The sequence below is a fragment of the Poecile atricapillus genome, chromosome 2, assembly GCF_030490865.1.
Source record: "Poecile atricapillus isolate bPoeAtr1 chromosome 2, bPoeAtr1.hap1, whole genome shotgun sequence".
Taxonomy (NCBI): domain Eukaryota; kingdom Metazoa; phylum Chordata; class Aves; order Passeriformes; family Paridae; genus Poecile; species Poecile atricapillus.
Genome location: NC_081250.1, coordinates 94,175,465 through 94,199,807, shown reverse-complemented (window position 1 = coordinate 94,199,807; position 24,343 = coordinate 94,175,465). Strand labels below are relative to the sequence as shown.

At 45.8% G+C, this 24,343-nt stretch overlaps 1 protein-coding gene across 3 annotated transcripts in view; it reads right to left on the bottom strand.

Moving 5' to 3' along the window:
• The window catches only part of RIPOR2 (RHO family interacting cell polarization regulator 2), a 67,309-nt gene extending 43,249 nt beyond the window's left edge, over positions 1-24,060 (bottom strand). Inside the window, exon 1 of one of the 3 annotated variants that reach the window (XM_058831837.1) lies at positions 23,922-24,060. In XM_058831837.1, coding sequence (XP_058687820.1) covers positions 23,922-23,982 — 61 coding nt within the window. In that variant the 5' untranslated portion in view covers positions 23,983-24,060. Of the gene's footprint in view, positions 1-7,119; positions 7,388-7,577; positions 7,718-23,921 lie in introns of those variants that run through there. The other 2 variants (XM_058831836.1, XM_058831838.1) reach the window with 2 other exon arrangements.
• Positions 24,061-24,343: the final 283 nt, after the last annotated feature.

Below are 24,343 nucleotides of genomic sequence, written 5' to 3'. Positions count from 1 at the left end.
TGGAAACATTTGAAGTTGACTTGGACTGTGCTTTGAGCAAACTTGTTCTACTGGAAGGTGACCATGATGGGGCCAGGATTGGAACTAAATGGCCCTCAAAGGTCCCTTCCAACACAAACCATTCCACAACTCTGAGTTTCTCAGTACAGAAAAGCTGTTCTCTCTTGACTCTGCAATGGCTTGCTGCTCCTTGGGGCAAAGGAGGTTATGCTGAACAGTCACTGGCACAGTTCTGGTTTGGGCCAGATAGGACTTTCTTACGCAACTACTGTGCATATTTTGGGAAGCATGGACCACAGACCATTCCCAAAACAGTCTTGATGTACTTTCCTTCTTTGAAGGACAGGGGAGTTTAATGCAATAGATACAGGCTAGTCTGTGCCTTTTGCTGTTCCTGCCCAAAAACATTCACAAATTCCTGGAGTTTACTGTCACAGACAAAGCAAATGCAAACCAGATGAAACCCTTAAATCTACAGCAGGTAGATCTAGTCGGGTTAATTGGTAAATTTAATTTGTAGTGGACATTTTAAAAACCCAAAACACGAGTTTAAAATGCCATATGCTCCAGCTATGCCATAGGATTAGTTATCATTTGAGTTTTCTAGACAGAGACATTGCAGATAAACCGAGCATGAACCGAAAAGATCTGACAGTGCTTTTTGTCACTGAACTACAAGGTAATTATCTTGTGTAACTTTTCATTGCACAGATTAAGGCAGCTCATCTTGGCACATCCCTGCTATTACACAGCATGCCATTTAAAAGAAAGACCTACTGGGGCCATTGTAGGCTAATGACAAGCTTTTAGGAATGACCCCGTAGCTTGTCCTCTGCTGCCCTTCCTTTCTCCTTTCCTTCTCTGTTGATTTCTGCATTTTCCAGTTCACGTCATATTAATAGGCCTTCATTAAGGATATAGGAAAAGGAGGATATCATGGCTTTTCATGAGGATGGAAAACTATTTTGCCTTTTGAGTTTGGAAAACTATCCTTTGCCAATGGAGGCGATTGTCCTCCTCAGCTGGTGGCATCATGACATGCTCACAAGAAATACAGTGCCTGGAGGAACCCTGCGTACAGGGTTCAGTTTAAGACAGGAGTTACTACACTGGATCCACTGCTGCCACTTTCTCTACTAGGAAGAAAGTTTATTTTCTTTTTAAGGGTAGAGGTCAAGAGAATGAGAAAAAAGCAACCTTTTGCTGGATAACTGCATATGAAAAGCCGTCTAACCTTCAGAGAACTTCTGTTTTCAGCGCAGGGCATGGAAATCAAATTTATTGAAAGCACTTGCAGTCCAGCACCTACATGATGAAACAAGGCTTTGTGATCCAGCTGTCATCTGGGGAGATGATGACAATGTCCCCCTCCAATTTCAAAGAAAGCAAAACCTTAGTTTATGCAGGCAGAATTTTAAGCTGATTATTTTCTGGCCTCAGCTGAGTCTTAGCATTTTTAATAAAGCTTTGGTTTGCTTTCATGTAGCACAGATGACTTGCTGCAGTGAGCAATTCCACCTCCTGGCTTTATTAATCTGAACATCTAATAAACTAAACATTCTTCTCTGTTTATTTTAGCAAACATCTCTTCTTATATACAAGACTTTTGTGTGTATCTAAGTAGATGTGGCTTGCAAGTATCACACTGAATTCAAGAAAAAGCCTCATGGATCAAAGAGCACCTCATAGCCAACTGCTTCCTATGCCACCAGCACCTCTTTGTGAAAACCCAAGTCCTTCTTTGTACTAACAGAACACTATTTTGTGGATGTACTGAATGAGACAAGGAACGGGCAGTCAGTCATGCAGGGCAACACATTATACACCTGAGCATTAGCAACTAGCATCGTCACTCACTGACATGCCTGTACAGTTGGGAAAGTGCACAGGGATAGCTGCTGCTGCCATGATCCAGCAACACTTGCAGGGGTGACCAGAGAAAAAGGTGTGCCCATACCCAAGGAGACTCACTGGCCAAGGGCTACTTGCAGAGATATTTTTGCACAAAGCTGTAACATACACCACACTACTTCTGTACCACAGTTAAAAAGTTTTAATACCAAACACTTTAAAATTAAAATACCAATCAATTTAAAATGAAAACTTAATAATTAAAATAAAATTAACAGAGGATGTTAAGCTGCTTAATTATGGAAAAGGCATTTTCCTTCATGTTATACAACAAGAAAATGCCTATCAGACTTTGAATACAGACCAACACTGCCTGCAGCAGTATCACAGATCAGTGACACCACCTCAACCCCAAGCACAAGCCCTGATCCTCAAGGCTTCTAAGGCATCCTCAAGGTGTACCTTTGCTATGAGCAAAAATTTTTTCCTCTGTTCAGATTCAGTCTTCTAGCAGATGCAAGACAAATCTGACAATGAAGATACTGCATTGAGGCACAAATCAAGCAGTTTTGGCTATTCAGACAGCAAGATGTTAATTTGGGGAAAGAGAAGGGAAGCTCTGGTGCTGCACCTTGCATGGTCTGTTGAAACATGAACCTTCTGCCACTATTTACAGATGCTTATTTGCCTATCTCCTACAGATTTCACTGAAAAGGAGTTCCTTCCTTTGGTCAGCTCAAATAGAAACGTCTAAATAGTAAAAGATAGGGTCGGTCTAGACCAGTGTTTCGTAGAGGTAAAAGTACAATCTAAAACCAGAACCTCGCTGATGACCAGACAGATTTTCTCTCCTGCAACTACTTTTTGGAGTTAATGGATGACTAGAAATTTTCCTGTTGATGAGGCTTTTCAGGACAAAATCATCTAGGACAAATATCTGGCCGTTGCAGCTAGATGAGGTTTTTGAACTTAAAAAAAAAAAAAAAAAAGGTTAATTTCAGAAGGAATTGTTTGAACAGTTCTATTGTTACTGTAGGGTTACCAGCAAGCTGTACAACCTGGAAAGCAATAGCTGCTGCTGCAGCTAATCAGGCTGTTTGAGGTCCAGGAGAGAGGGTAGGCTGTGAGCAGTGGGACAGCAGTAATGAGGTGGTTGGCTCTGCCAGCCAAGGTCAGCTTACTGGAGGCATCAGAGACCAGAGAGCTTCTGATGCTCTAAAAGGGCTGGAAGATAAAATGTATTATTGTGACTACTTCATGTGTTGTGCTGGTTCCAAGGAGCTGTCAGCTTCAATTTGTTCCTCCCATTGAAAAGAAGAAAGATGCTCGCATACTTCTGTGCCAATCCGTCATTTCTTTTGTGCTGATCGGGAAGTAAAAATTACAGGATACTCTTGCAACATAAAAAGACATCAGAAAAAGATAACTTCAGGGAAAAAAGGACAGTTATTTCTTGTGTCATGCTTAGAGGACTCACTTCTTGAGGCCACTGGGTGCAGAGTCTGTATGCAAAGAATAAGGCAAGGTCTGTAGTTGTGGCTACCAAAAATCAATTCACCATGAACCTGTCCTTCTCCACACCTACCAAATCCTGTGGTGCAGCATGTACTGGGACTTGTCGTTTTTGATCATGGCTAGGTTCCTGGAGCCTCACTGCAGCTCTCTAATTAATCTGGATGGGACTGGGGAGGGGAAATCTTTCTTCCAAACGGCACCAGACCCAGCAGCAAAAATACTTCAAAGCTAGAGCTAAAGAGCAAAAATTCAAGTGATTTAATCCAAATCCCCTGGATGCAGACTTGTAGTGATAGGAGAAGGGGTAATGGTTTTAAAATATGAGGGAAGACTTAAGTTAGACAGGAGAGTATTTTATTTTTTACAGTGAGGGTGGTGAAACATTGGCACAGGTTGCCCAGGGAGGTGGTAGATTCTCCATCTGGAAACACTTAAGGTCAGGCTGGGAAGCCTCTGAAGAATCTGATCTAGTCAAAGATGTCTCTGCTCATTGCAGGGGCCTTGGACTAGATGGCCTTTAAAGGTGCCTTCCAACCTAAGCCATTCTATGATTCTGGGAAGGTTGAGATAAAACTAGTGCCCACTTGCTGTAAAACAAGAGCTGAAGGTTGCCTGTTCCTAGACTGCCAAATGGGGAGAATGCCAGTTCCCAGAGAAGATTACCTGGTACCCACTACCTCCCGTCCCCTTGAAATACCTGCCTGGAGGTACTTCAGGTGCCAGAGCACCAGCATTATGGGAAGGGACAGGACAGGATTAAGGCAGCCCCAGGTGAGACACACAGCCCATGAGGGTGCAGGTAAGTCAGTGCATGAGCAGTGTTTGCACTGAGGAGCAGAAATAAAGCTGCAGAACAGCTGTGGACAAGAAAACAGTTTCTGCTTTGATTTGGGGCATGTAGGGAAGGACAGCTGTGGAGCTCAAACTGAGCTGACCTCCCTGCCCTAGCTAAGCCATTCCTGACATTAGGCAGAGAGATAGAATATGATCCAGTTTATTGCATCCAGGGTTGGCTTCCATTGCCGATCTCCTTCCAGCTCTCTCATGGGGCGCTAGCAAAGCACACCCTGCCATTCCTCCTCCAGCCACCCGGCTCCCCTGCTCACAGACTGCCCTTCTGCCTTTGCTGTGGTGTAACTGAACTGTCTGAAGGACAGCATGGAAAACAAAGATGTTGGCAATTTAAATTCTCATTGACTCTATTATGTGTTTAAAGTGCAGCCACCATGGTTTGTAAAGTCTCCTAGAGGAAAATTGCTTCTGTTCTCAAAAGACTTCACATTTGACTTTAAATTCCAAGTGGGCCCAGTTCTTTCCCTCTGCCTCCTAAAAGGACAAGCATATCTTGGAGTCATTGCAACAATCTGTGCAAAACTAGTGGAGGGGGAAAAAAAAAAAATCAGTATGTGTTCTTCCTGATTAATTTTGAAAATCTCTTACTAAGAAACTTCTTTAGCAACCTCCCTTTCAGAAAATCAGCAGGCACTGTAAGCTGAGTGAACAAACCAATGATCTCCAAGCTCCTGCTAAGTGAGAAAATAACCATTTTTTTCCCCTCCCATTTTGTTAATAGAGTCATCCAGGAACCACACAGCTTCAAAGTGATGTGACAGGCCCCTATCTGATACTAATTCACATCCCAGCCCTCTCTAACAAGCCCATGCCAGGAGAGTGTGTTCAGGCATTGCTGTCCTCAGTTCCTTCCCAGTTTGCTTGCAGCTGATGCTCTGTGCAGGCTGAATGACCACAGACACAAGCTGTCTATCTCCCTGCTGCTCACAGCCTAGCTTGCCTGATGAAAACTACCCCAGTTAAGTGGGCTGCCTGGGAGCAGCTTGTCACTGCCACATCAGGGAAAAAAAAGTGTCAAACCAGCCATCCCTTTTTTGGAAAAAGATGATGCTGCCTTTAGTTTTCACTCCCACTTCTCCCAGCTGGAAAGGAAGGCGGCTTCCCCAGACCTTTTCCAGCAGTGCACTTTGTATGGAAGCTACCTTTCTGCCTGTTCAGGTTTAAAAATATCAAAGAGCAAATGGTAACCCTGCATGGCATGTAAACATGCCATGGTGAGCTTTGAGGCCATGCTTTGTACCACTCTTAACCCAAGTGTTTGTTCTGTGATACAGGTGAATAAAATGGTCATGTGCCTTGAAAGCACCAGGGAAGAAAAGCACCTTTTTCACTTACAGATGCTCCTTCACCAACCACACACTTCTCCACTTACACGTTTGCAAGCATTTAAGAAATATTAATTCTGCTGCAGAAAAACCTCTAAGGTATAACTGTGCTGTCATTCCAGAGAGGAGTAGCAACGTGACAAAGCTAAGCACTCTATGTCTTATGCAGGATCCTGGAAAAAAAGTCAACATGTTGCTTCTTAAAAACAAAACAAAAGAAAGAAAAGCCCCAAAGCCCACATTTTGTCATGGAAATGCTGCTTGGATGCCAACAGTTAAACTAGCATCAGGCTGTGGATGCTGGGATTGTAAAAGTCCACATTGCACACAAGTGCTTACCTGCACTTTCAAACAGCACAGACACCATTTTAAGTGACTGTCCTAATCTTCAATTACTAGCTTAGAAAACGCTGGATTTATGGGAAAAAAAGATAAACATTGTTTCCTTTAGACTCCCACTGTGCAACATATATACCCACCCACACCCGTTTAAACGTGGAACAATCTGTCATATTTGCCCATTATGGTTATACAGCAGGGCTCCAAACACATCCCTTAGATACCTTTCTGAGTCTGGCCACAAAAACCATATCATGTCGTGTCTCTTCCCAGAGTGTGAAGATCTCCAAGACAGCTGGGCAACCAGCACAGCAATCTCTCAGGAAATACACCTTCCTCCTGTCTCCTTCCTTAAGCTCTCTGTTTGGGTATGCTCCTGATTTTGTTTATGCAGGAGAGGAATACTTGTGAAACATAATTAACCACTGGAGAAGATGATGTTTCTGTTTGGGAGCGTGTTCCCTGCCCCGGGCTCCAGCTGCGTGACAGCAGCTCAAACACAGTAATTAAAATGAGCGTGGCTGAATGCACGGCCAGATTAATGAATGCTGAAATTACACTGGGAATACGCTCAGCTCTTCCCAGAGAGATGGATGAAAGGGTGCAAAGGCAGCATGGCCACAAGCACACAGTTTCCAGAAAGCTTTTTGAAACTTTGAATGAGAGACAGCAAAATGCTCGGCTAACACAGCAATAGGAAGACCAGTCACAGGATTAGGGTGACCTTTTGTAACCAGGGCATTCAAAGGTAAACTGAAGAGCAATGCCAGTGTGCAATGTGTTTGCATCAATCCTTGGGAACGAGCCAGAGGACTGGAAAGGGAACTTAAGAGGGTCTAAGCTCTCCTCTAGCCAGTAATACCATAAAAGCCCACTGGAAATAGACAAGACCTAAGGAAACGCCGAGACCATTTTTATGGAAACAGGGCTAAGCACTTCCACGCTTCGTGAGAAAGTGTTAAGCCAGTTTCATGTCCCTCAGCGAACACCCGCGCTCAAGATTTTCTTCGCAATCACAGCCTAAAACCATGCCCGGGATGGCCCAAAAGAGCACCTCTGCCCTCCTCAAAACCTTGCCGCCGCCGGCAGATGAGCGGGGTCGGGACCCGCTCCTGTGAGAGCGGCTCTCCAGCCCCGCAGCCCCGGAGCCGGGCTCGGCCACATCCCCGCTCGGCAGCTCCCCTTCCTTCCCCCGCGGGCTCGGGCCCCGCACCCCTCCGGGAGCCCGGCCGGGTACCTGTTGCTGCCGGCGGTGCTGCCGCGGCTCACAGCCCGCTCCGGGACGCCGCTCGCCCGCCGCCGCCCAGCGCTCCTCGGGCACCGCGGTGCCCCATCCCGGGCGGCAGCGCCCGCAGCTGGAAAACTAACAAACAGCGAATCGCAATTTTTAAAAGAGAATAAAATCAAAGTTTCAGAATGAAATTAAAAAAAAAAAAAAAACTAAAAACGAGGAGAAGCGAGAGCAGCTCCTTCCCTGGCGCCGCGCACCGCCGCTCTAGCAGCGAGCGAAGCCGCTGCCGGCTTTTCCTTGTGGAGGGAGCTGCGGGAGGGAGGCGGAGGCGGAGGAGGGGGCGGAGGCGGTGCTGCTGCGCGGCCTCTGCCCGCCCCCACCCCGCGGGCAGTGCGGGGCTGCGGAGCCCCCCGGGCTCGGCCCCGGGGCGTGCGGCGGAGCCGGCGCTGCCGGTGCCTCCGTACCTTTTTGGGAGAGGCGGTGGTGCGGCTCTTCCGTTCTTTCTTTCGGTGCGTCTGGCCCCTCAGGCCGTTTGTCCCAAAAACGGAACATCTGCACAATCCCTCTGACCCTTTTCGCCTGGAATGGGGCAGGGAAGAAGCTGCCGCCGCTTGCCTTCCCCGTGGCCGGTGGACCGCTCGCTGCAGCCTCCGTTGCCTTCAGCGCTGTGCGTGAAAGCTCTAAATTTGGATGCTGGGCGGGCTGAAGACAGCAGTTAAAGGCGAATATAAATGAAAGAACATTGCAATGAATGGACCTTGCGTTTCTTCCTTTAAGCATCTTTTCTGTTACCCCAAGAAAAAAAGGCAGGAATACCATATTTTCCCAGAGAGTGTGAGGTATTTTCTTCAAATTTGGTCTTCCTTCCAAAATGCATAGTCCTGTTTACTATCAATATATCTCTCTAGAGAAATATGGATTCTGCATATATTTGTTGCTATCCTTAGGACTTCTTCATTTCTCTTCTGGGACTATTTTTAATACTGGACTTTACATCAGCCAGCAGAGGTACCAAACACAGGTTGTATTTTCTATACGATTTGCTGTTCCTCTGCCAGCATTTAAAGCTCTTGTAGGGTCCTTCAACAAGCTCTCCCTTGTGCCTCTTAAACAGCTGCAAGTGCTTCTTTTTGGGGGGAGGGGGAGTGAGGGGCAGAGGGAACCCCTGGCAAATCTATGGGGTTGGTAAAAAGACACAATTTGGAAGGAGGCTTGAGAAGTCAATGCTGATACCCTTCCCATATTCCTGTATCTTTCCCCATTTGGGTCAGGATAGGTAGACTCATTTTGGATGCAAATGTTTTTCACTGAGTACCCTGACCTGTCACACAGAGGATGATACTGTATGAAGAAGTCAAGCAAATGGCAAGAAAGACAGAGCTAGGTTTTTACAGTACATGTAGAACAACCCCCAAAACTGTCCCTGAATAAAAAATCCAAGCTGCCAATTCCAGTTGACCTATCATGTTAAGTAATTTTCAGCAGGAATAATGAACATGAGTTATTTATACTGTATGCTGAAAATAAACCCTGTAGCCTTAGAAAGTAGAAATGAGAGAAAATTACTTCAAATTTAGTAAAAGCAGAGAAGGATGCTCTTCACACTGGTGTGTGGACTTCAGGGGCCTACAGGCCGTTTCCAAGGTTTTTGATTTCAGAGGGGCTCTACAGCAATCATGGCTGTGGTATTTCCAGAAGCACACATTTCTCCACTAGAAAAAGTGTAGGGGCTGCTGCCAACACAGTGTCACTGCTGTAGCTCCAAGGCAAAATTTTAACGGTGACCTTTCTACATCTCTGACTGAATCAACTATTCCCCCATTTAATGTGTGTCACATAGGATGTGAACTCTGAGGCTAAGGCGGAGGAGTCGCTTTCTGGGAAAAGCAGCTGTGCATTTTGGGCCATGGAATGCCAGGGAAAGAGGAGAGGAAATATTTGTGGCAACGCTGAAAGCTATAAATGTCTCATCGTGCACACTTAATATGTGTTTGAGTTCATTTCAGCCTTTTAGGGGGTGGCAGCTCTCACTGTGGAAGACTGGTTAATTAGGTAAAGGTTTTCAGTGCCCCAGATTAATTGCAACATCTTACTTCAATTTGGAGCCCTCTACAGTTCTGGTCAATTGTTACCAATTCCCTCTGGCCTTTTGATCTTATCTTGCAGAAGATTTTTTTTGAACTTAAAGTTGCAGATGCAAATTACCTCATTCATATTGCAGCCTCCTCTTTCAAGGAAATACCCTCTATCCTATGCAAATACATATGATAGGGATGTATGAGATGTTTCTCTTCATTTCTCAATATATTTTAGCATAGCAAATGCAGAAAGCTACTCTCTTCCTCCCCACCATGCCAAGCCCTACATACACTCCCACCTCCCTGCCCCCAGTGCTTGTTGAAACAGCTGGGAGACTGAGTAGGTTTATGGATGCTCTAGATAAAATCTTTGCCCCACTTAGTCCTTCTGGACATGTATTCATCCTGACACACATGCTTTTGAAAGGCTCGGGACAGTCATTCCACGTGTATCTTGTTTTGCTAATTCAGTGGAAATTGCCAGAGAGCTCTGTCTCCCTCCATCATCAGGCAGGAACTGAAGCTGCCATTGTATTGTGGCTGTGATCATGCTACTATGCCTATAAATTATTCACGGTTTTGCAGCATAGTCTTCTGTTATGTTAAAAATAGGTCATCATGAGTGTCCCTAGTGAAATTTCTAAGTGACAACAGCTGATTTTAGCTTTGTCTCTGGAAAGCAGTGACCTTTTCAAAGCAGTAATTGACAATTATGGTGTACTTCTATCTCTGTGACAGCTCCACTGCACCTTCACAAACATTAATTCTCAGCAATGGTAACCCCACATTACACTTGAGACAACTAAACCAGAGCTACTGAATTACCCGCTGAGCTTTGCCGAAGCACTTTGCTTTCTATTAGCCTTTGCTTCCAGGCCAGAGTAAATCAGGATTACCAGAGAAGAGATTATAGTCTGAGAATACCTAAATGCTCTGCTCCTCCCAGGTACTCAGAAAGCTTCTTGAAAGGGCTGAGCAGGATTTTCTGGCTGATATGCATCACACCGCTCTGGGGGGGTGGGGATATATTGAGAAGTACTTCACTTTCCCAATTGCCACACAGACTCCAGCCCACTGACTCCCCCGAATCAAGAGAGCAGGAGGCTTTCAGGTCCATTGCAGACCTAGACAAATCTGGAAAAGGGGAGCACGACCCAGTAGTCTGGACAGTGATCCAGAGGAAACTCTCCCCCTTAAGATGCTGTGCAGGAGGGCTCTGTGTGGACCCCCTGAGATACTGTTGAAATTTCCCTGCTTGCTGTGGGGATGTGTGTCTGTTATGCAGATACAAAGACTTAGCTCAGGCCTCAGTGACTTCATTCACCTGAAAGCAAGGACTAGTGGTGGGTGGCAATGGTCTGCAGACCATGCAGATAGCAATTTGCATGGAGGTCTCCTGTTAGCTTTTTCAGAGCAGCAAGAGGCCAAAGGAGGTGGGGAGATGGTTGGGCAGGCCACAGCTTTGAGCTTTGGGTGTCTGAGGTAGATCAGGCCTGCCCTAGCCTTTAAGGAAGACAATTTATACCTGCTTTTTCCTGATGCAACTTGTCTTTGCTGTGTTCCTGTGTAACTTCCATGCTTAGAAGGGATGCACAAGGCATCTTCATATTGCTGATGGACATCCCACAGGACATCTCCAACAGGTTTCACACCCAGGGAAGTCATCTGTGGGAACACAGGGTGCAAACCTGACTGCTCTTACCTGGGAATCTTGGTCCAAAAATATAGGTGAATGATCATATTTGAGAGTGGGGAACATGGTAGGTGCTGGAACCATCACTTGGGAAAGCTTTTAGAGGAGAGGTTAAAGACAAGACCCTGACCCCTGCTGTGAGCAATCTGGCAAGACATGAGCTTTAACATTCTGACCGTATGCAAGTTTGCCATTACTCTTTCCAACTATACATATTAAAGTGTTGCCACAATTCTCCTACTTCACCTTGCCCATCCTGCTCTCCATTCCTTATACCTTCTCTGTCCAGTTTGTTGGACATTCATTGTTGTCCTGTAACACTTCTTGCTCTCCTTCTAGAAGAGTTTGATACCCACTTGTTTTTCTCTCCTCTAACCACTGTGCAATCATTTCCCCCCTTTAACTTCCCATCACTGTGTTGCTGCTCCACCCTCAAGTTCCTCATTTCTCATGATGGTACTTTTGCAAGTCTTTCCACTTGCTGCTCTGGGGCACTTTGTGGGGGAAAGTTACTAGTGCTGATCTTCTGCAGTGATTCAGGAACAAATTCCATTTGGGACTTCTGTCCAGATGCTCAGCACAGCTGGATCTTTGGGAACTACTGAAGCATAATGCAGTGACTGTGTCCTGTGGCGTGGTGGTCAGGACACACTTGGTATGCCAAGGAAGAGCTATGAGGGAGAGGGCCAGGGACACAAAGGGGAGTCATCTTTAGCTTTTGATGTACCACAGAGATAACATTTTCCCTAGGTAATCCTTCTTTTATCTATTCTTTGTCCCACCTGGCTGCATTTGTGGTGGTCTGAGATAGCTGCCTTGAGATCAAGAACAATTCCCACAATGGCCTGTGCTTTTGGCAGCATTTGATGTTCAGGAGGTGTATGCACAAGCATAGACCCTACCTATCCTCACATATATAACGTGGGGGAGTGGGACAAAGGAGCCACCAATTGCATTTTTTTTTCCCCAGAATCTATTTCAAAATCAGCACTGATGCTTCTTATGGGCAGGTTTTACGTGGCAATGCTCATGCAGGGTTGGAGGGAGCAGCACATTCCAGTTTCTCAGACTGCTTAGCAACCAGGGCTGGCTGAGCCGCTCTGAAGTGCACACCAAGTGTGTGGATGGCGTGTCTAGTACTGTGGCTCTAGCCTTATTTTTTCCCTGTCTCTTGTTTTTGAAAATCACTCCTTGTTTTCTAGTTAAGGCATCTGAAAAACTGCTGGAAACAAATTTTTGCTTTCTTGGACAGCTGGAAGTCAGTTACACTATGAGATGATCAAAGCTACAGCAAGAGGATGGGAGAGACAGGTATGGCACTACCAGCCTGCTTTTTGGGAGCATGACTGCAGGACGATGTCATTCATGCTGCTGGTAATGGGCTGGCTTGAAGTCCTGCTGCTGGACAGCCATGAAATCAACTTGCCCAGAGGAGTGCAGTGAGTGGAACACATTGCTTTCCATGGGTCTGCAGCATGTGAGATTCCTGCTCATGGCTCCCTGTCTCAGGACAACTTAAGATCAAGAAGGCCCCATTAGACCATTTCCAGGAATGGATTCAGCTTCATAGACAGAAAGTCAATATGTTCCTAGCTTCCTCACTGGGATCCTCTTGAATCATTAGGTAATCTCTTGCCTCTTACTTTTTTCTTGGCTTTCAAATGCCCAGACCTGTCTCCCTGCCACAACCTTCACCATCCATCATGACAGCAGTCTGAGATTCTGAATCTGTTTGGGGTTCTCTTAGGAACTGAGGCCATCTCTTCCCATGTTATCAAGCAGTGATGCCTGTTGCTGAAACTTGCTGCTGACATCAGGACTGCAGTTAAAATGTGGTCCCAGCTCATGTCAACCTCCATATTCCCCTTTCACCCTTGTCTACACTTGAGAGGCAAATTTTAGGGATGCTCTAAAGCTCAGAGAAGGATAAAACCTTTCTTTATACGTGCCCAAGCACACTCTGGTTCTCCTCCATGAAGCAGACAACTGGCCTGGAAGGGTCAAGAATTGTGAAAGATTGTATTATATGGGGCAAGACACTATAGGACATGTTAGCAAACATCCTAAGTTGCTGACTGAAAGAGCAAGTCAGGAGCACCCTGACCAAAGTAGGACTTTGGCCTGCCTTGCTGCGACCCCCAGCAGCAGCATAGAGGCAGGCCCTGCTTTCCTGCTGCTCTGTGAGGGAGGAGCTGCAGGGGTGATGAGCATGGTCTGAGGAAAATGATGGTCATGTAGAAGAAGGCTGCAAAGACTGGGGCGGAAGCAGAAGAGAAGGAGCAAATAATGCCAGACATGTTTGGAAATCTGATTCCATGTATGAATCCTTCAGTGCTGCACACCTGTCTTCATGCATGTCCCTAACAGGGTAGTTTCATAATAGAAATCCAGGAGTCCTCAGGTGCAAAGACCCCAAGCAATTTCAATCCTTAGTTACGTTAGTGTAACACCAGTTGCCTTGTAACCATTCCCAGATAAACTGCAGTATAGGTGACCCATCAAGGTCCTTGGTGCAGACTGTGCTCCTCTCCTTCTTGTCAGCCAAAATTCTGCACAGAGGACTGCAGCTTTGAGAAATGATTTTCATTCCCTCCCTGCCTCCAAGATACCACCACTTCCCTCTTTTCCTCACCAGTGCATATTTCTGTGGCTTAAATATAGCAAATACAAAACAAGTGCAGCACACACAAAATGCCATTCGGGGGAGCGCAATGAACATGCTGCCTCTGTAACGTAATGAGCCCCAAGTGCATCTGCCAAATATTTGGACTGAGATTCCAAGGGAGAGGGGGTGGTCTGAAGCACAGAGAAGCTCAGACCAAACCCTTAGACCAGTACCCCGAGGCATCTCTTGGGGGGACACAATTGGGGGTTCCTTGTTGGTCCAGCCTGCCTTCACCTGGAGGTGATTGACCACTCATAGCAGTTATTTCCTCTAGGACAGCTGAAGAGCAGCTTTGTGTGAGTGGATTTAAAATTTACAAGTAATACATAAAACAAATAAGAAGTGTTTCTTTAGGGGTGTGTTCTGGCTTTGTGGCTGAGGTTAAATGACACCAGTGAAACCATGCCAGTTTTTGAACATCTGACCCTGTGTACTATTTTCAGTGCAGTGATTTTTGAAGTGATTAATGACAACAACTTGGCACTACTCAGAGGCTGGTGTTGCTGATTAAGCTAACTCTTCCTTGGCTCACAACAGGCATCAGGAATAGAGTGGGCAGGAAGCTTCCCAGAGTGACAGAAGAGGCAGAGCACATCAGGACCTCCTGAGCTGCCTGCATTTTGATGGGGAAATTATTAAAAAAAAAACTACCAACAAGCAACTCCAGAGCTGAACTCAGCAGTGCTGGACTGCTCTGCTCCTCCTGCAGCTTTTTCTTTGAGAATATTTTTGTATGGATTCTTTCCAACATTCCCACCCCTCTCAATAAAAAAAAAGAGCCTCCCTTGTTAAGTGTGTGCTGGGATTGCTAGTGCGGCACTCCTTGCATGTGTTTATAGGAGGATCTCAGAGATGCTATCTGGTTTCAAATCTATCTACATCTATAAAGCATCTCTCTTCTCCAAGACCCTCAAGTAAAGGAAATCTGTTATTTCGGTTTGAAGGCACTGAGCAGGACTCTAAAACTTACAGGAGCTATCAGTTGGCAAACTGCACTTCTACACAGTCACAACCAACAGCTAAAAAGAGCATGGTGCCTTGTAGACAATATCCATGTTCACAACAGAGATCTTCCACTGCTTTGAGCTACCATGAAGTGAGAAGGATGTGAACAAAGCTCCAGTTATGCCATGGAGCCTGAATGCTGGCCAGTCTTAGCCGCTGGAATATTAATTACAAATTTGAGAAAGCCATGGGGCTCGTGTGTGAGATTTTATAAGCTCATCTCCCTGAGGTCCTGCAGGAGTCCTTGAAAATTTAATAACTATGTTGATGACATATATTGAGTATATTCACAGAGCTTTTAGCTGTCCTGCCAAGCCCCTCAGAGAGGCTGCTCCTCTCTCTTCTGCCACAGGTGGCTGTGACACCCCTCCAGGGAACCTCCTGGATAGGGCTCCGCAGCTGCCATACCTGAACCATAGGTGCACTCCTCAGGGAGTGAGGAGGGCTGGGGGCTTTTCGCTCTGGTGTTACACAGAAGAGAGGATCACTTGCACAAAAGCTCATCATTGCAAGTCACTTCCCCTAGGGCTGGGCAGGGAGGGCAGGAAGACAGGGCTGACCTGGAGAGCAGCCTCGTGTGATGAAAGGGGAGCTTTTGCAAGCCCTTGTGTGCACTGCTGTAAGGCAGCTCAGCTCTCTCGGAGTTTTTCGGGTAGTTTTAGGGTTTGCTTCCCAGGGTGGTCATTTCACCTGGGGCTTGGGCTTGAGCATTTATTTCACTGGACTATTTTGAGTGTCTTTTCTTCTCTGTGGAATGGGTTGTGATTAATTGTAGGCAGGCTCATGCAATGCCACAACATGGGCAGTAAATCCATGGCAGGGCTCTGATTAGTGATGCTACAGGAGCAGCCTGGGTGCTATGATGCAACAGAGCAGCACCAAGTGCAGGCAGTTTTCCCAGTGGGGCATAACTAAAAGCATCACTGTGCACTGAGGGAACCTAACCTAGGCCCATATGGACATTACCCTAGCTATTGGATCCTGGTTAGAGGCAAAGCTCAAGTAAATACCACTTTAATGGTAAGTGGCTGCTGCAGGGCTTCCTTGATGAACCTGCTATCACAGAGATGAGTCTTCCTGACTCCTGCAGTGGATCTGCCTCCTGTTGCCCTGTAGGTGGGAATGCTGGGCTGTGGACCTCGACAGGCACCAGCCACATTTGTTGCCACTGCTGCCAGGCTGGCACCAGGGCACTGCCATGGTCAGCAAAAGAGCCCAGGTCTTCAGCCGTGAAGAATTCCTGGATTCCTGTTTCCATGCCCTGAACTGGCACCTGGAGGACTGCTTGTTTCCCTTGCTCCTTCTCACACACACTCACTATGGATGGAGAGGAATATAAGGTACCCAGTTTGAGAAGCTAGAACACTAAATCTCAGAGAAGACTGGAATGGAGGTCAACCATTTGGGTGCAACCAGATGTCTTTGTCCACTGCTATCTGTTCAGGTCACAGTGGGCTTCTCCTCAAAATACCAGTTTATTTTCTCACTCTCTGTGGCTTCCTGTCTTTCTACTTCACTTCTTCCAAGGTCTTCCAACCTTTTTATCAACTCTTAGAACTCCAGGTATCATTTCCAAGCTCTGCATCTCTGAACTTTCTAATTCCCAGACTACCTGCAATTAAACCAGAGTAAGCCAATGCCAGCCCACATAAATTATGCAGATTGAAACCTTTTATGCTCAGGATTTCCGTGGCAGTTTTGCTTCACTTGTTTTCCAATTGCCAAAGACACAGGAATATCAGGGACTCTTTCACAGCATAAACCCTTGCTTCAAACCATTTCCCTGCTCCTGGATGCCAGATCAACAACACACTGCTTAAAATTTTGTGTGGCTTGACAACATCCCTCACCCCCACAAGCAATACAGAGATATAGAAGAAATCCTACTATTGGGAAATCTTCCCACCTTCAGCTTTTTAGTGTCTCTGTGACGTTGTCAAGTGTTTGACTATTCTCCCCCTCTCTCCCCCCCCCCCCAATCCATACACACAGACTGTTTTCGCTCCTCGCCTTTTAACTCTGCACTTCCTGACCCGGTTGTTTTGTGCCTGTCACACCCATGGTACACCAACCACAAGGCTTTGGTTCAGCATCCAGGCAGGCGGAAGCTCATTTCACAGGCAGCTTGAGCTGTGCCTTGAATTATTAAAGGGGTGAAGTTGTTTACGCCACCCACTCACGTTAGCCAAGATACATTCATTTTGTGAATTTAATGACGGGACTGAGTGGCAAAAAACTTGTATTTCTTGGAACTTTTGTAAAACATTTGTAAAAATGCTATGTAAGAACAGGAGAAGAAAAATGTGGGAAAAGAAAGGCAATTTTGCTTCAGCCTTTGGTGTGACACTTGTTTTGCAAGCTTAAAAGGTCCCCCAAGCACACCTGAGCAGTGGTTTGTCTCTGGCTTTTACATACCTTCCTCTTTTCTCTGAGGGCTGGTTAAATGCCACTTGTTTATTTGACCTGGATTTTCCCCTCACTGTTGTTATTATTAGTGATCTAGAAATATCATCAACTGATATGAACAAAAAAAGCTGCCTTCCAGAAATGGAGAAGAAAACACCAAAAAGGTCTTTAATTAAAAAATAGGGAGAGAAAAAAGCAGAGAGTGTCTCTCATTTCAATCTTTTTTTTTTTTCTTTTTTCATTTGGGCCTCATGGGCTTGTACTTTTCTGCTTCATATATGGAGTGTGATGCCCTGTTAAAAATAACCCTCCAGCTGCCCATGACAGCTGGAAGTGCCAGAGCACCCAGGGTGGGTCAGTGTGGGGGCGCCTGGGGTGGGGACGGGCGTCTCACACTGAGTCCTCTGACCACAAAAAGCTCTCTCCCCAGTCTGCATAACTCTGTGTCCACCCATGGGCCAAAACCAAAATGAAGCAGCTGCCAGAAGCAGGTGAGTGGAGCATTTAGTGTAAACAGGAATAACAAAAATGCTCCATAAGACAGCACCCTTTTTTCCTTGCCATCCTTGTCCTGCATGTTAAATAGGTCTGATCATGCTCTTTCAGAAAGGTGCTTCAATCTTTATAGGCTAAATATCTCACTACAGTCCATCTATCTGGATGAAGCAGACACTGTTGCCTTGGTGATGGGACTTCTCATCCTCTGGCCTGCAGGAAGTAGGCACACACTTTCTCCAGGAATGTGAGATAGCCAAAAGGACAAGTAAGGCTGGTGGGAACTGTAAACATTTTCAGGACACGGATCCACAATCTCCCAGCAGTCAGGAAGGAGAAGCTCCCATGTTTGATACATTGCAAGGCTGCTCATCCTTACAACAGTGTCCTGAAATATTGGGAACTCATATGCTGGATAAAAAGTATCCATGCCAAACTCTTTGAGGTAGAAACATAGGAAAAACAGTATCTGTAGATTTCTGACTGAAGCATCATGCTGGAACACCATACTGATACAAACACGAGTATCCTTAGAAGACATAATTCTCTTAAAGTTACACCACTTTGATGTACTCTGTGGGGAGGGATCACACCTGAGGAGTCTCACCATAGCAGAGCTATATACAGCATGGAAAGAAACCTGGTCCTATGGGTCACAGTAAAGCTGCGACATGGATGTCCCTGTGTGACGTTTCGACAAGCCACTGCGTTGTACGTCCGAGAGAAGCACAGTGTCTAGTATTGCTTTAGGGAAGGAGAAAAGTTGCTTAACCTGAATTGTTGCTGAATAAAGAGTCTCAACAATAAGTTAACATCCAAAGCTTTATCCTCAGTTTTCGCTAACATCTCTAACCTCATTATGTGCAGGCAGTGCACATAACCATGTACAGCAGCTACCTTTCATTTCAGCTAAGCCTCAGAGCTGGTCCCAAACCCCAGAACTAAAGCTCTCTTTTCTCTTATAAAAGACAGGCAGGCTTTACAAGGATGTAAAGGCATCCGGTGCATTTTGAAGCACATCTTAAACATTTGATGCAGTTACTGTTCTCCTGGGAGCCTTGATGGGCAGCAGTGTTGGAATCTATCTGTATGCCATAAGCAGCATGTCAGTCCTGGGCAAGGAAAGGGCCCTGGGACTCTGTGCAGTGCAACATCTAAAATGTGGCTCTGGTCTACTGAACTGGAGTACACACCTAATGAATGTAACGAAAAAGAAAGCATTGGTTTCGCCCCCCCCCCATTCTTTGGAAATACTGATGGGATTTCATGTTGGATTTGGCCTGAGAGGGAGGTTCTGGTTACCCTATGTACAACCAGAGGACATATAAAGGGAAATGAAGGTCAGAGGTCAGTGTATAGCAGTTGTATAAAAAGATCTGCAATAAATCACAGCTTAATTTCTACTTTTCCCGTGCATTCTCAGTTTGGATAGGGTGGTCAGTGCTAACAAAATATTCGCACCTAAATTCTCGAAGGAATACCAAGCAAGTTTGCCAACAACACTCAATTGGGAAGAGCTGTTGACTCCCTCAAGGGCAGAGAGGGCCTGCAGAGAGACCCTGATAAATCAGAGGACTGGACAGTCACCAACTGTAAGAAGTTCAACAAGGGCAAATGCTGGATTCTGGACCTTGGATGGGGCAGCCCTGGTTGTGTATATAGACTAGAGAATGCGAGGCTGAAAAGCAGCGCTGTGGAAAGAGACCTGGCTGATGGCAAGTTGAATCTTGAGTCAGCAGTGCCCTGGCAGCCAGGAGGGCCAACCCTGTCCGGGGGCATCAGGCACAGCATGGCCAGCCAGGCAAGGGAGGGGATTGTCCTGCTCTGATCTGAGCTGGGGCAGCCTCACCTCCAGTGCTGGGGTCAGTTTGGGATGCAACAAGATAAAAACAACATTAAGCCATTAAAGAGTGTCCAAAGGAGGGCAATGAAGATGGTGAAGGGCCTTGAGGGGAAGCCGTGTGAGGAGCAGTTTTCACTTGGTCTGTTCAGCCTGGAGGAGACTCAGAGGAGATCTCACTGCAGTCACAACTTCCTTGTGAGGGAAAGAGGAGGGACAGGCACTGATCTCTTCTCTCTGGTGACCAGTGGCAGGACCCAAGGAAACTCCATGAAATTGTGTCAAGGGAGGTTTAGGCTGGATATTAGGAAAAGGTTTTCACCCAGAGGGTGGTTGGGCACTGGGGCAAGCTCCCTGGGGAAGTGGTCACAGCACCAGCCTGCCGAAGTTCAAGAAGCATTTGAACAATACCCTTGGGCACAAGGTATGATTCTTGATAATCCTGTACAGGGCCAGGAGTTGAACTCGATGATCATGATGGATCCCCTCCAACTCAACATATCCTATGTGATATGCTGGCCATGTTTGCTGACTGCTTGCAAATTCTGCTCATGGATGTGTCTGCTTGATCTAGGAGCTCCTGCTGTGCTGAGCCTCTGGTCAACAGTCAGAGGCTGTGCTGGTGCAGTGTCATCACGCCTCTGTGTAAGCCTTCAGCTCTCCTCCCAGGGAAACCAGGGTCTGCCCAGAGAGCTGACTTGTGCTCAAATCCCCCTCACTCTCTGGCCTTGGCTCCTCATCTTAGACAGTCAGGGAAAATCCACACCATCACTGCAGGCTGCAGTGATGAGGGGAAGCCTAGTGCTAGTGGAAGGGATTTCTTTTCAATGAAATATAACTTCAGAATCTCAGGCACTTAGAGTCACTAAAAAATTAAATAGCATTTTCCCCAAAGTGGGTGTTTTGACCTAACAAAATTGTAAGAGTAACTGAAGACACTTGCTTTGAGTTAACATAGTGAGTAGGGATGAAAAGAAATTAAACCTATCACTCCCTGTGCTTTCAAAAGGCTAAAATAATTTCTTCCTGAAACTTTTGGACACTACAGCTGTGCCCTGCTCAACACTGGCCATGTTGCAAAGGAGAGGGAGTTGTGCTTCACTGAACCTAAGCACAGTCAGTTGCAAAATCTCTGCAAAGCCTCTAAAGGAGAGAGCACCATGTCAGAAGCGCAAGGCACTGTTATTACAAAACAAGGGAAAGAGCTAACAAAGTTTCTTTGAGGATGAACATTTTGAAGCTTTGAATACCTATTGCATTTTTGTGAAGATAATTCTAGCCTATTTTGTCACACCCAGCTCTGTGACTTGTGATTTCAATGTATAATAAGGAAAAGCAATGCCTATTGAAGCATTAGTAAAAGAAATTGTGGAATTTTGAATTATGCTGAAAAAACCACAAGTTTTCAACAAATGTTTTGGTTTGGGAATGTGGAAAAATATTAGTGCCATCTGACAGTCTATATCAATGGGAAAATATTTCCCCCTTGATCTTTCCCAGAAGAGAATTTAAAACTGTCATTTTGAGAAGAGTTATCCTAGGAACTCCTTGTTGATATTTCACAAAACTTGAAACACCAGAGGAACTCCAGAGAGCTGTAAGTTAATGTTGTGTCACTAATGATGTGATACCCTGGCAGTGGTCTTGGCCTCGTCAAGGAATAGCTGATGTAGAAGTCATATAAGCAAAATTTAAGGAGATGGAGTTCAATCAGTGGCAATCATTAGGATTTTAGGGAAAATAATTGTTTTGATAGAGTACTTGGACTTTGGTAAGAAATAAAACTTGGCATGAGATCTTTACATACATAACCCAGCTGAGAAATCATCAAGGGTGCCAGTTTCTAGAGAGTACATACAAACATTGGTTCTTCCCCATGGGACTGAGCTATTTTTATGCCAGTGACCTGAAGGAGAACTTTAAACAGTGATTAAGTATGCAGATGGCACCATGTCTGGAGAATCGGGGGAAACAGGCTACTTGAGGAAGTGAGACTATTCATCTGGCTTTAGTATGGGCATAGCTGGGAGCAATGGAGATAAGCCATCCTGACAGGACAGCATTGACTTTGTCTTGAGAAATTTGACTCTGAAAGACTTGAGGATTAAAGAGAAAAATCTGAGAAAAGCAGACCCTCTTGTGATGCTGCAACCTGAAAGGACTTCAGCAGATTCTTGAACGGATCCTGATATATATATAATATATTAATTAAAAAGTATGAGTAAACAGATCATGTAACTTTCGAATTTGTCCCCGGTCTAATAGTTCTGGAGCACTGGGCTCTGTGCTGGTGTCCACATTTCTCCAAGGGACTGCTCTCAAGAACCATGAAAATGCTTAACAGATTAAAACTTTATAACGAAACAGTCATTTGTTACTGTTGTCTGCTTGGCAAAGGATAAGAGGGTCTGAATATTGCCTGTAGATAGTTATATGAGATTTTTATATGCACAAACAATAGTGAGACCTTAGCTCTCTTGGACAGAAGGGAAATTAACTCCAAAGAAAGTGGATAGATCAGTGGTAGAAGAAATAAAACATAGCAGTCTTTACCGGTGATGGTAGTTAAGCCTTGGGATGAGTTAAAAAGGTAGACAGAGGTTTGCCATCATCACTTTTCAAATCAAGCTGGATGTGGAAAATAATAAAAAATAGCCCATGTCCTAAGAGCTGAGGTCTGCACTGAGCTGGGAGTTCAGTGCCTGACAAATGCCTCCATCTGGCCTGGAAATCAGCAAACTAAGTTTTGGCTGCAACTAAATTTGGGCTGGCTCCTAAGGCTGCAGCATGAGCGGGGCGGGGGCTGCCCTGTGACCGAAACGGGCCCTGCTCCTCCCTGCTCAGATCCCACCCAGCCCCAGGGAGTGCACTGGGTTGTCCAGGGTCAACAGCGCTCCAGAAATAGCAGCCATAAAGTTAATGTTTCCTTGCTAACCCGTTCAAGAGAGAGGAGAGGGGGCTGAAGGGGAAGTCTAGCACTGTGCCTGTGTTGTTTGGGCTTTCCAGCTGGCAGGTTTGGGAGCCAACAATTCCTCTGTCTGAGAGAGCAGCTGGGACAGAAGTGTTCCCAGTTACATGTAGGTGAGTTGAAGAGGATGTCACTAACTCATAGACTTGTAGGATACCTCAGGTAGGGTGGGACCTCAGAAGATCATCTATTCCAACCTCCTGCTCCAAGAAGGGTCATGGAGAGGTTTTTAAAATGTTCCTGCCTTTGAAAAGCAGAGCCTCCTCTAGCTGTTTCTGCATCAGCCCTGCCAGAAACAACTTAGCTGAGAGGCTGGAACAGATTTTTGAAGTGGTGTATCATTCCCTTCAGATAACGCAATATATGTATCAACTAACATGCCCACATTTCTCTCCTTCCCTTCTACATTTCTGATTAAGAACATGGGCTAAAGGTTCCAGAAACAGCAAAGCTTAAAAATCCACCGGCTCTTCAGAGCACTTGCAAATGTCTGTATCAAGTCAGAGCACGATGATTATCCTGGGAAGCAGCATCCACCTGTGCTGAATGCAGGATGCAACAAATGCAGTGGGGTACTTTCAATGCCAGCTGATTTGCCCACTGGCATGAGGTGTTTCCTGGACTATCCAGAGTCCTTCCACAATGCAAATGCACTGACCTCTCCTTTCTGCAAATGCATTGCCCTTCTAAGCCCAGACTGGGATACAGGGTGAGAAGTGGGGGCATAGAGACGTGAGAAATATATTTGAATACAGAGAGAACATCATTGAGACTGCTTTCTTTTCTGAGCTGATGCCTTTCACTGGGGCTCAGATAACTTGATTTGGCACTATTCACTGCTAAGTTTTCCATACCAACCGCAGCTGAGCTTTGTTTAAATGAGGCTTGCTGAAGCTGTGCTGAAAGTGAGTTTAAAGGTTCACAGTCTTTGGAGTGGATCCAGGCAGCTCTTTGTGCCTTCAACTCCCTTAGAAACTGTGGAAGGCTCGGGGCCGGGAGAAGATTTGCATGAGCAAGTTCTCCCCCTGGCTCGAGTGCAAAGGGGAGCAGTGAGCAGCAGCAGAAATTGAGCACCATGGGCCAGGTTCTTCCTCCTCTGGGCCCTCTTATCTGCATTTCTGCTATTTTGACTTGATAGCACTCAGTACACATGTGAATGATGGTAGAGGACACAAGCAACGAGGAATGAAGCACCAGCAGAAGCAGCTTAAGGGATAAGAAATTATGACGCTGGGACACTTTGTATCCCAGGTTGTGGCAGTAGGAGAGGAGGACGCTAATTCTGCTCAGATAATCTAAATAGCAAGTCACCTTTAGCCCCTGTAAAGAGCCCCTACTACTTTAACAACAGCTGCACCTGTGGTGTTGAATGTCCAATGTGCTACTTTGCACAGTGCAGCCACTGTAGAAAATACACTGGGTGTCCCCCCAGCTTTCTTCTGCAGTAACTTCCTTGAAGCTGCTGAACGATTGTGAAAGTATTTTTATTGTATCTGTGGTCCCTTTGTTCTCCATTCTCTAAGGAGAAAAAGAGTCTGGTCACCCTATGACCTTGAAGCCCACAGACAACTTCAGATTTACACAAGAAATACCACCCAGGCTGGTAACCGGTCTCTAATCTGAGTAGGAGAAGGATTAGTTTAATAAAAGATTTTTACCTTCCCCAAAGGAACCATCTTCCTCTCCGGGTGCAGTCGAATCTTCTTGGGAGTGCTGCATCGTGGCAAGTACGCAGCTCAGGGCGCAGCCAGAGCCGAGTGCTTGAACTTGTTCCTACGCTACAGCTCGACTGCTTCCTTTCACCAGTTTCCTTAATATTTTGGTGGTAACAGCTTCCGCATCTGCACTTACGAAAACAATCTCATTCACAGAAATGATGCCTCTTGTTTTTACAGTCAGTATTTGAGATGAGCTTTGAGGTGAGGTGTCCTTACTGCTGAGAGGTAAGTTGATTTTGAGAGCAGAGGAGGCAGGACAGGCTCGAAATGCATCCTGCCCTGTTGCTGAGTGCCATAACTGCGCAGCGCCAGCCCTTTCAGCCCGGGGTGTTAAAAGTTTTGCATATGAATGGGAATGTTTT